The 12,271-nt window shown below is 43.4% G+C and overlaps 2 protein-coding genes across 2 annotated transcripts; both read right to left on the bottom strand.

Moving 5' to 3' along the window:
* Window positions 1-752: 752 nt before the first annotated feature.
* On the bottom strand, window positions 753-7,173 carry LOC148171132 (uncharacterized). Its single transcript, XM_088040945.1, has 5 exons — window positions 6,709-7,173; window positions 3,828-4,028; window positions 3,556-3,777; window positions 3,271-3,498; window positions 753-3,220 (listed from the first exon to the last, which is right to left on the bottom strand). The coding sequence occupies exons 1-5, from the start codon at window positions 6,763-6,765 to the stop codon at window positions 983-985; spliced, it is 2,946 nt and encodes a 981-aa protein (XP_087897071.1). The 5' UTR covers window positions 6,766-7,173; the 3' UTR covers window positions 753-982.
* A 224-nt stretch (window positions 7,174-7,397) lies between these two features.
* Window positions 7,398-12,264, bottom strand: rempA (intraflagellar transport protein rempA). Its single transcript, XM_088041032.1, has 7 exons — window positions 12,054-12,264; window positions 11,790-12,014; window positions 9,439-11,748; window positions 9,107-9,393; window positions 8,802-9,055; window positions 8,227-8,753; window positions 7,398-8,182 (listed from the first exon to the last, which is right to left on the bottom strand). The coding sequence occupies exons 1-7, from the start codon at window positions 12,198-12,200 to the stop codon at window positions 7,448-7,450; spliced, it is 4,485 nt and encodes a 1,494-aa protein (XP_087897158.1). The 5' UTR covers window positions 12,201-12,264; the 3' UTR covers window positions 7,398-7,447.
* Window positions 12,265-12,271: the final 7 nt, after the last annotated feature.

Genomic DNA, 12,271 nt, shown 5'->3' with positions numbered 1-12,271 from the left:
GTTATTAATTTTGCTTCCTTAGAGCCCTATTACTTCAAAGTACCTCTATTAATCTGTCCTATACCGAAGCTGTAGCTGCTCGACCAATAATTGTTAGGTTGAGTTGAGTTGAGAAACCCGTCACAATGTCTTATACAAATGATGAGAAAAGTGACATGATTCTCATCTACGGAAAATGCCAAAAAATGCTGTGGCTGCTACGGACCTTTATCGTAAAGATATCCACATCGAAACTGCACTGGGTTGTCCATGGACACTCACGTAACCTTCTTTTCCGTAATTGTCAAAGTGGCACTGTCAAAGCCTAAGCAATCGTGGATTCAGCATTTCATTTCTGATTCGAGTTGTATCAAGTGACTTAAGAAATTAGTATTTTGGGTTGCGAAAAAATCATTTTCAGAAGTAATCTTCTCGTGACTAGCCCTGTATATTCACTATGAAAACAAAGCGGCAAAATAGTGCATGACAGCAATTCTAGAGCCACCCTTGATGCTAGAAACATTTAAAAACATCTTGTACATGTTCGAAAAACAGTTTGGCAAAAGGCATGTCTTATGAAACTAGTTATTTAAGATACAAGTAGAAACTGTAATTTTTATTGCGCAAGTGGCTGCCACAAATGACTTTTTAAACGTGTATTTTACAACGTTTTATCTACGTTTATAAAAAAGTGAAAGTGTGCAATAGATAGTCCAATAGCTTCTGCTTTATTTATATTTTTTATGATTTCTTTCGTTTTCCAGTGTGATTTTAACCGACCATACTGTATGTTAACATTTTGAAACTTATCAGAGATTCAAGTTCAGTTGAAATTGGATGTAAACGACTTTGAGTGTCCACTTGACTCATCCGCCTTATCTTTCTACAAGAGGAGGGAATACTGTTATTCACAGGGTATGGCATAAATACAGGACTCGAAAAAGGAACTACAAAAACCTAATAACCCAGACATGACCGTATCACACGATAATTACTAAATTACTTAATAACTAGCCAAAACATTACCATTCGCAGTAGGCACAACGACAGGATGATTACTCGGCGGATGCATGGGTAAATGCGGCGATTGCGTAACAATGTTATTACTCGAAGCAGTCTGCTGTGTCTGACTGACTTGGGGTATCTGCAAGTTAGCTCCAGAAGTCTGCGGTTGATTGCTGCTTTGATTCTGTTGTACTTGATTCGTCTGTTCGTTTGTGGCTTGTCCGTTTTCGACGGTGTGCTTCCGTAGATGTCTTAGCATGTTTCCTTTTTCGACGAAAGTCTTGCCGCAGTCGGGACAGGCGTGAGGTCGCTCCCCGCTGTGTGATCTACGGTGCGAGACGAGATGCCCTTTACACATGAAATCCTTCTCGCAGAGATCGCACCTGAAGGGTCGATCGGCGGTGGCGCCCTTATTGTGGGATCTTTGATGGAACAGGAGGTTGCCTTTCAAAGGGAAGGATTTCCCACACTCTGTGCAGGCGAAAGGACGCTCGCCGGTGTGGGATCGCATGTGATTGATGAGATGTTCCTTGCGAGTGAAGGGTTTAGAACACACGTTACAACAATGCTGCGTTTCGCCCGTGTGTTGACGGAGGTGATTCGTTAGGTGTTCTTTCCTCGTAAACGTCTTTTGACAGAATTCGCAGCGGTGAGGAGACTCGCCCGTGTGGATTCTGACGTGGTTAGTCAAGTGTTCCTTTCGAGTAAAAGACTTGGAACAGAAGTGGCACCGATGAGGAGATTCGCCCGTGTGTTGTCGTACGTGATTGTTCAAGTGTTCTTTCCGAGTGAACGATTTCGTACAGAAAGTACACTTGTGGGGAGACTCCCCTGTATGTTGCCTAACGTGATTAACTAAGTGGTCTTTCCGAGTGAAAGCTTTGGGACAATAATTGCACCTAAACGGAGTTTCTCCTGTATGTTGTCGAACATGATTTATCAAGTGTTCCTTCCGAGTGAAGGATTTATTGCAAAAACCGCACCTGTGCGGTGACTCCCCTGTATGTTGCCTGACATGATTCAATAAATGCTCTTTTCGGGTGAAAGTCTTGGAACAAAAATCACACCGATGGGGGGTTTCCCCTGTATGCCACATGATATGATTCGTGAAATGTTCCTTCCTAGTGAACGATTTCCCACAAATCTCACACCGAAACGGTGTATCATTCGTGTGCGACCTCATATGATTCGCTAAATGCTCCTTCCGCGTGTACTTCTTCCCACAGATGGTACAATGATGGGGTGTTTCCCCTGTATGCCACATCACGTGGTTCATAAAGTGTTCCTTCCTCGTGAACGACTTTTTGCAGATCTCGCAACGATGTGGTGTTTCTCCTGTGTGTTTCCGAACATGATTAACCATGTGTTCTTTCCTAGTGAAAGTTTTGGCACAATACTGACATCTGTACGGCGTCTCGCCCGTGTGACACCGCGTGTGATTATCCAAGTGTTCTTTCCGCGCGAACGACTTCCCGCAAATCGTACAATTATAAGGTTTGTCCGTCGAGTGTCTCTTCATGTGTCTCTCCAACGAGGCCGCGTTCGCGAACACGTGGAAACAAACCGCACACGTAAACATACTCCCTCCAAGATGGCACTTTCCGTGACGCGTCAACTCTTGCGAATTGGTGAACGCCTTCCCGCAAACTTGGCAAGTGAACGGTTTACGTTCGGTGTGGTAACGTCTATGGACGATTAACTGGTAACGAAACTGGAACATTTTCCCGCATAGATCACAGACATGATTCCCTGTAATAACGGTAGCGGTGTTGTCGTTCGGTAACGAACTAGTAGACGGTTCTTGCTCGTCCTTTGTTACTATCGCTATATTATTCGTATTTTGTTGGAGATTCACGTTGGTATTGGTGTTTTGAACGATGTTCTGACCCGTTGTTGCGATCTCGCCTTGGAGCTTGCCAAACACTTCGTGATAAGCCAAGAGCTGGTTGAGATCGTCCACGTTCACTTTGTACATGTTTTGGACCATTTCCACGCCCAGAGTCTTCGCCAGATCTTGCTCTTGGAGATTCGTGGAGATCTTCACTATACTACCATCAACAGTGCGGACGTCCATCAAGTTGTTCTTGTGGTCTTGCAACCCGAATTGCGTCCCCGACAATAACTTGCAATTCTGCAGCGTCTTCTCGTCTTTCACGATCTGGATGTTGTCAGTGAGCTGGTTCTGGTCATTGGTCGGCTGGTTCTGGGTGGCATCCACGGAGTTTTCCATTCGTACCTTAACAATATCATCAGCATTCACCACACATTCATCACAAGAAGACTTACGACGTTATCGAGGACTTGTTGCACTTGGAGATGTTGCAACTGTTGCACCGTCAAAGCTTGTTGGTTTAGGTGCTGGTTATCATTGAGCTGAATTTGGGCGTGTGCCAACTGCGCCGCGATGATCTCCTTTTGTTCCTTACTGTCTTCGATGACCGAAACCAAATTATCCTGGACTTGCACCTGGACCATGTTCTGTTGACCGCCATGGTTTTGCTGCGCGTGGGTCATCTGCAACACCCCCAATCACCTCAATCTTTACGATTCTAAAAAACCAATTCAACTCACGTCTCGGCTCATCTGATTCTGACTGAGAGGATCATTCTGCTGGTGGTTGGCTAGAGAGCTGTGATTCTGGTGGTTGTTCTCCAGATGCATACTCCCCGTTGGTATCGACAGATTGGTGACACCCTGCGACGTTGATATGCTAACGGGGATCTGCGAATGTTGCTGGAGGAGCAGTGGATCGGCCGGTAACAACCCCGCCGCGTGTTGGCCCAACATCGCTTCCTAACACCCAACAGAACAGATAGTTGCACATCAACGTAACGATAACAAACCTGTGAGATTTTGCTCTGGTTGTCCGTTCGTCCAGAGCCCGGCAAGCCATAGACGGAGACCTGGGGGATGGGACCGGGGAGTAAATTCGTTAGAACCCAATATTTTGCGACACTACTCAAAGCGACGGCGTTAAGAGCTGTTGTGTTTACTCGAAGATCAGTCGGAATGGAAGTGGTGGGTGGTGGTCTCTGGGTGGTATTCTGGAAAGAAATTCGAGTTTCAATTTTCGGCGGATTCGCCCCGTTTTCGTGAGGATTCATTTGATTGCATGCAACATACTGGTGGTAAATTAAGAGTGTCACGCTTAGTGATGAAGATAAGTCAACGTGATGGATGGTGCGATTAATCAATGTAACAGGTGATTGCTCGTTTTGAGAATTTATTCTAATTATTAAACAGAAAGTTGCCAAAACAGACGTTTGACTTTGACGGTGTTAAACCAAAAACGTAGACGTGGTAGTCGAAAAAAAAGATTTAATGCCTGTATTTACGATAATTTGTAATTAGAGTAACCTTTAAGATAATGAGAAGAATCAATAAAGTAAGTGGTCAATTAAGTAGAAATATAGCAACGTGGTGTTTAAGACCGGTTTGGTTTTTTCTAATTGCGACGGAACTTTTAATTCAATAAATTAATTATAGATGTGGTAAACGAAGCTTTAAACGTGTTTCACACGCACCGTCAAAAACCACATCAACTCGTATCAGAAAATTAAATTTCCCAGTTTGAAATCACGCCATAACACATTTGTATTCATTGCATTTTAAGTAAGGTCATTAATACAGTTCATTTTTAAGCAGTTCTTCAAAAGTACGAAGAAATAAAACTGCAAAAAGATAATCTGTTGTTAGTTTTCATTCATAACTCAATGTCAACCACAAACTAACCTTCGTCAACAAGAAATAATTTGCACATGTTGAATAACAAGACGGCGTGCTAACATTTATAGATACACGTATTCATCTAATTGGTATTAAATTATGGTAATGATGGCTAAACTACAATACAAATCAAATTAATTAATGTTGTTTAAGTGTGTTGGAAATACCAATTTAACTAACAAGGCGGAGATTTGTTCTGCTGAATATTTTTTAATTGAAGCAGCGATTCAATACAATTGAATTATGTAAGAAAGTTATACAGTTGGACAAATATTTTTTTTCGTTTCCCATTCTTTGAACTACTTCTCTTCTATTTTTATCATTGTAATTCCAATTTACATTTCTATGTTGATTAACCAACCACACTACACGCGATGTTATTTTTTCCATGCAAAAAAACAGTCCACAAATCCTTGGCGTCCTTGCTTGTATACTCCTCTGTCATAATCGTAATTTGTCCCACAACTAGACGTGGACTTTCTAATGAGTCATTTTTGGTATAATTCAAACATTTTGTATTCTAAAACGTCCAAGAATAGCTAATAAAGTCAGGTGGGAAAAAGTAACTGATGACTCTTTCTTAATTTAGATTCATAAATTCAGAATCTTGAAAACTTGTCGTAATTCATGCGGGATCCGACAAATGGCAGAGTTCCAGAGAAAAACTGAGATGCAGCTTATTATTACGGTTATTTCAAGATAGTTTTATCTTGTAACAAAGACACCCCCGCACGTGATTCTCGTTAGTTCGAAAATCGACTCGTTAGTTTCAAATTTCGCGCCATTCATCAAAAACTCCGCCTACATTAACAAAAGACGATTTGAAATTGGCGAATCAAGGCGGACCAAAATCAACTGGTAGACTTTTTATCACCATTGAACTACTACTAGTGGGACGTCATTTAATTCACAAAATTTATATTTAGGGTAAATAAAAGTCATTAATAATCCTACTGCAATGACATTTCAACTTTTTTTATATTCCTAGATTGGACTCCCAAATTTATCATATGAAATGAAACCTTGTAAACTAGTGGATCATTAAGCCTACTTCAGATTTATCCAGCTAAAACCCCGAGAAAATGGCGTCCAAGTTACTTTTGGCCGTCACTGTAATAAAATGATGTAGCAGGGTGAATCAAGCTTCAGCTAGAATTCTATTGGCTAAAGAAAAGGGTTTATGTCACGAAGCCGAAATGTCATTCGTGATCCATGACGTCAGATTTGAACTGTCTCTCCTTTCAGTGGTTTTTATCTGCTGGTGAATGGAGATTATAACTTTTTGACCCTTCATTAATAAAAATGCTTTCTAGATAATTAGACCCTTATTTTGACCCGACCTACCACTTGAGTTTAGTGCCGGAGGGTTCCAAAATCCAGTTTAAAGTAATCACATTATCCTGGCACCGACCGTGACAATCTATTGTGTGGGGTTGTTTGTTTAAATTCAGTATTCTGTCAATGACAACCTGTTAATTGTTGTTTCTTTTTTGCTGCTTTCAACAAAGACGAATATTGACGCAATTAATTAATGTATTCGAAATGTTGTCAAAACAAGCGTTTAAGTTTACTTTTTATTACAATAGGAGGCTATGTTTTTCAATTGTCCACCTGACAGATGTGATAAATTTGACAGTTCCACGGAAAGGAATTAATCGTGATTGGAATTAATTAATTAAAAAGCACAGTAAACTGATGTCATTCCGAACAATGGAATTGCGTGTTTTTCAATTGATGGGTGGACAGTACCATGGAATAACATGTTTGAGTAGTCAAACCATGCAAACATTGGCTGGGGGCAGCGATTATCCTAGGTTAGGTAAATAATTACATTGAATTGACAGAAATTGCTTACAATTGGGTGTCTTCCACGTCGTCTAAAAAGCAATTTTTATAATGAATCCATCGAGCGCCAATAAAACGTTACATAAAACATCCTAATCGCCGAGGACATAAACAATACATCCTGCTGCGACATCAACATAAAACAAAGCTTACCTCGGAGGTTTCGGCCCCATGGGCCCCCGCAAGGGCATTAGGATCGTTGGTATTCATGGTAGAAATGAAGGTACGACACCAAAATGTCACTTTCCATTCAAAGATCGCGAATCAAAGCGATTTTTGAAAATATCACGTGAAAATTTTCACTGTCATTGTCTACACAAGAACGGGGGGACGCGAGAGGTAGCCATTACAAAACCGAAATGTGATTTTCGCACTTTTAGCCCACAACACGCCGATTTGGTCGACGAGAAATAGCACAAAGCCGTTCCGACACCAAATTCATCGTTTTGAACGAGTTTTATCATCACATTTCTAGTTAATTCACCAAAAATTTTTATTCAAGACAGAAACGGTCGCGGGGCGCCTCAAACAATAAACAGAGAGAATCAACATGGCCGAGACTGAATCCAAACGAATGCGTCATAACATAAACAACGCATATTTTCGGTGATTCTACCTAAACCGACTGGAATCGCCCATGAAATCATCCCGATTTATCCCTGGGATATTCCGGGATTAGTACCATGCCCAGAGAAACCCCCCTTTCCTTTAATTTTAATCCGCAATTTTAAATTATGAACCCCCACTGTCAACAACTAAGCGCCGCCTACTGACGCTCGGTCGGTAAAACACGCGCGAAATTCAAATCGCGAGAACAAAGAACCACGCTTTCATTCCTCAAACTAACTTTATTGCATTAAAAACAAACGTGGACGGAACACAACTTCTTAACTTAATCCTCTATGACTTCCTCAACAAACTCCTCGTCTTCTTCATTATCTAGCTTAATTTTAGCAGGAACCAACACTGATACAGGGACACCTAGCCCTTGCGCCAGGGCTTCCAGCAACTCCTTACTCAAATAATACGTAATGGGGGTATTCCCACTGGCCAAAATCTGTTTTAACTCCCCCAATAACTGTTTCGCTTCGCTATAATTCTCATTCTTGACATACTCTTGCATCATTAGCGCATAAATGTCGCCTCGGCGAACCGACGCCTCTAATTCTTTCCCTCCAGTCATCAACAACTGGCGACATTGCGCCAAACCTGCCTGTGGGTCCCCCCTTTCAAACAGTCTCCGAATATCCACAAATCTCTTTATCATAGTCAAACGCTGCTGGACAATCTCCGTGGCTCTTTGGTGCTGGAGCAAATCCCTGGGACTACTGATCTTCGCCAAGCACCGCGAAGCTTCAGTGAGAGCTCCGTAGGCCTTCTCGTAGTTTTTAAATTCGTCGATTTCCACTTGGGCGCACGCCACGTAGAAGTTGGCCAACAAATCCAGAGCTTTTCCCTTCGAGTAGAACGTTATAATGTTTCTCAGAATCTCAGGATTGTTTTGCCAATCCAAAGACTGTAAATAATTCGCTGCCATGATATAAATCTCTCGTTGTCGGGATACTCCCGCGAAAAATATGATCTTATCGGTGTCGCCAGACTTTAGTAAAGCTTTCATCGCTCGAATCTGTAAAATATTCGTTATTTTGTTTACAGTGGAAGATGACTCACCTTGTCGCCGGCTTGCGTGAATTTTTTCGTAGCCAAGTGGTAGTTTCCTTGCAACATTAAACTCTCGGCCAAAGTCTTCAGAACTTTGAGTCTGTCTTCTTCGTCTAGTTGATCTTTTTCCGGTGTTAACTTCTCGGCTAGGTCTTCAGTAAGTTGGACGTTATGAGTCAAACAGATGGTGATGGCTTCTTTGAACTTCTTCGCGATTGCTAAGAGATCAACAGCTTTATCAAATTGCTCGTTAGTGACGAAATAGTCGGCGCATTTCTCCACAAGAGCCGGATCAGAATCCGCGTCTAAATCCGTCGCGATTTGTTGTAAGATATCAAACTGTTGAGCGCGAAAAGCTAGATCTAGAGCCTTGTGGAGCATCCCTGCTCTGTGGTAGAGGATCACCGCCTTGTCCAAAGAACCGAGTTCTTCGAAATAACGAGCACATTCTAACTTCTCCCGGTTTCCGGCAATTGAGCCGATGTTCCACAGTTCTTCAGTCATGTGGTTCTCTTTGCAAAGGCGGACGGCGTTGCCTGGGAAAAAAACGATATGACTGTGACGATACATTGGAACAAACTTACTGTAAGCATTGGCTTTGGTGAAGAAGTTCACAGCCTCTTCGGAGTTCCCAGTCGTTTCGTAGAACCGCGCCATGTGGTAATACGCCGCTTTGTCTCTTCCCGAGCGTGCGAGTTCCGCAGCTTTGCTCTCCTCACCAAGAAAGCACAGAACGCGGACTTGGGAGTAGATGTCTCCAGCGCTGCTGTAGACTTTGAGCGCCGCTTGCATCTCCCCCTGTGATTCTATGTATTGTCCCCACCATTTCAACAAATCCCTGGAAATGGAAGAAAGAAGACATGAAAATTGGGGGTGTTTGGGAGCTCACGGATCCTTCGTCTTCGCCATGTAGCTTTCTAACTGTGTGGGCTGATCCAGCAACATCCTCGGCACGTCGAACTTGTGCGTGTTCGCTTTTTCGTAACGAACTGCGGCCTCCTTGAAGTCGCCATTTTGCTCCAATGTCTTCGCCCACGCATGTTCTGTATTTCTCAAATGGATGCGGTCTTGATTCTCGGCGATGGCGTGAGCAGCGTCCATTTTATTCCGGCTCCTGAGGAGTTTGTTTAGGAGGTCGTACCGTCCGCATTGAATGTACAACTGTTCTGCTTCCTCCTTAAAAAAAACGTTTCTGGAAGGATTTAACATTTTACCACTTACCAGCATTCCCAGATGGACCGCCAAGACCGCCAACTTTGCTTCGTGGGGAAGATTGTGATCAGCCATTGCCACTCGTAGCGCCATGGCAGCTCTGGCGTTCCCCATATGACCCAAGCAAACTCCAGCGACATCCAACCGTCTTGTCTTCACGCACATTCTAGCCAGACTGTTCCAAACACCTGGATTCTCCACTAATTTGATCGATTTGAAAGCCTCGTCCATGTTGCCGAGACTTAAATTGTAGCTGAAGTTTAAGACAGCATCCCGCGTTAACTTGTCGCACTTTTCAAGACCTGTAAAATCGCTCATGACTTCTCTTATGATGATAAGTTTTTCCAGAAGGACGATGTAGGGAGTGCTCACTCCTAACAACCGGGAGTCGTTGTCGACGGCTCGGATGTCGTGCATCTTCAAGCCGTGCTCAGTTGAAACAAACAACGTGATGACAACGTGGTCTTCATCCTTAAGACCTCCTTTTATATCCGGTTTGAAGAAAGACACGTTCTTCTTCTCTTGTGGTAATTTGACTCTTTTCGCGTCACAGACGAGGAGTCTAGAGTCGCTATTGTCCCAAAAGAGGTGCAGAGGGATTCGATTACAACAAATCTCGTCGAAGACCGCATTGGCATCCTTCACTTCGTTTTCCTCAGAGTTGGTTAGTTTGGTCTCCATGCTGTACTCATCAGGATTCGACTCCAAATCCCCGAAATTCCCGTATTTGTGAAAATCGTACGACAGGAGAACATCCGATTCGACATCCCACACGTATAATTTACCATCAGGGACTAAATTAGAAGCTGCTAGAGTCATTGCGACTTTAGTACCAGCACAGTTGGTCTTCGCCTGGATGATTTCACCAAAATCCGGGCACATGTCGAATAAATTACGACCGGGAACTGTTAACTTGGGCTCGTTTTGATCATTCAACTCGTAGATCTTCAGGAAGCCTTCCATGGTAAAGACAGTTAAGAAATTCCCAGTGATGTCTATCCCAATAGGCTCGCCTTCCTGCGCTGAGCTCGTCAACGTGCTAACGGCCGAGCCGTTCAAATTCCGAAGAAGCACCGAGCGCGGAGTTAAAACAACAATAAACTTCTTAAACAGAAGAATCTTTTCGTTGTCGCAAGAAAACGTCGTCAACAGTTTGATAGTAAAATCCGCGTTAGCATCCGGTGGTTTGCTCACAACGGAACTCGTTTCAAACCTTTCGGAATCAGTGGAGTCCCAATGGATTTCGTACACTAAAATGAGCCTCCCGTTAGTGAAAACTCCGTTGTTTTCATTGATGCTCATATCAGTGACCGACGTCGTCAGCTGAAGGAGGAAATTCCCTTTACTGCTCTCGACGATGATCTGGTTCGCGGTTTTCTGCGTGCACCAAATCTCCTCGGAAAAACAAGTACAAATTGATTGTTCCTTCATGATGTAAACCGAAGTGACACAATTAACACTGAGGAGTGGTAACCTAAGTTCAAACGAGCCCCAAATTAGCTGTTTCACCGTCCCACTGACCGAGTTGACGTTGTTTAGCTCCCAACTGTCTTCAGGATTGTCTGGGTGGACTTTATTGGGGCTCCTCGACCAGAAGTAGATGCGGCCGATATTGGTTCCGGCGCATAAAGTCTGGTTTAGTTTACAATACGCCAGACAGGTGAAGGATTCGGTGACGCTCCGGTTCTTTTCGTCGTTGGAGTAGAATTTTAGTGACGTCGGTAAAACATAGTTGTCGTTCGTTTCAATGTCCCAAATCCTTACTATTAAGTCCCCTGTTAAGATCGCTAAGCTGGAGCTGCTGCACCAAACTAAGCCTTGATTGCCGACTCCGCGACTTTGCAAACTTCCGCTTAGTTTAACTTTAGCGAGTTCGTTTAAGTGCCCTTGATGGTCGATGGAGAAGTGTCCGACTGTTAAACCTTCCATCATTACAACGAGGGAATCTTTACTCGGGTGGTGGACAATGTAAGACAGAGGAACTCCTTCAGTGTTGAGCACCTCCACGCAAGACCCGCCGTTGTTGACGTAATAAATAGACCCCATCTGTGTCCCCACGTAAAAAGATAAGTTATCTGAACCCTCTTGAACTCTGAATTTCCGTGCGGTGGTCTTCGGCCTCCAGTTACTAAACATATCCAACGCCCGTTCGTCTCCATTGACCGCAGCTTTGGCTAAATTCTCCACGTCAAAGTCTGGATGGCTCTTAATAGTCCTCCTGAACGTAAGATGAGTGATGGATTCTTTCAAGTCTAGATGAAACATGATGACGGTTTGGCCTTGAGTGTCAACAACCTTCCATCCGACTAGAGACCCTGCCTAATCAACACACTACAAGAAGTCTGAAATTACAAACTTACTGAGTCGCAAGAGACAAGTCGTCCTCCCTTCTCACTAAACTCCAGAAGTGTGATCGGGGCTTTATGTGGCCCTCCAACGAGCGCAAAGTCCTTCTCCCCATTCCAGACTTTGAACTCCCCATTTTCCCAGCCCGTGGCCAAGACAGTACGCTCAGGGTGCCACGCAAGGGCTGTTACTTGAAAACTCCGGTGCACGGGGTAGTTTATATCACTTAAAGACTCCCCCTAAATCAAAATTAGTAACACCAGTAAAATCCTACTTACCAGTTCATCGAAAATCGTCACGAAACCTCCCTTTTCCTGGGAGAAACTAGCAACAGCAAGTAGCGCTTCATTCGGATGCCAAATCCCGTTCAAGGAAATGGAGCCCGACTCGTGAAAATTCACGGGATTTTCAAAATAAAGTGTCATGACTTGATGTTTTGTTTACAAACATTTCCCGTTGCTAACACGTTGCTAGGTGACTGTCAACCACTGTGGGG

This window comes from Gnatocerus cornutus, chromosome 7, assembly GCF_029298725.1.
Source record: "Gnatocerus cornutus isolate USDA-ARS CGAHR chromosome 7, icGnaCorn1.1, whole genome shotgun sequence".
Lineage (NCBI taxonomy): Eukaryota > Metazoa > Arthropoda > Insecta > Coleoptera > Tenebrionidae > Gnatocerus > Gnatocerus cornutus.
The sequence above is the reverse complement of the archived record's forward strand: the minus strand, read 5'-3'. Positions and strand labels throughout refer to the sequence as shown.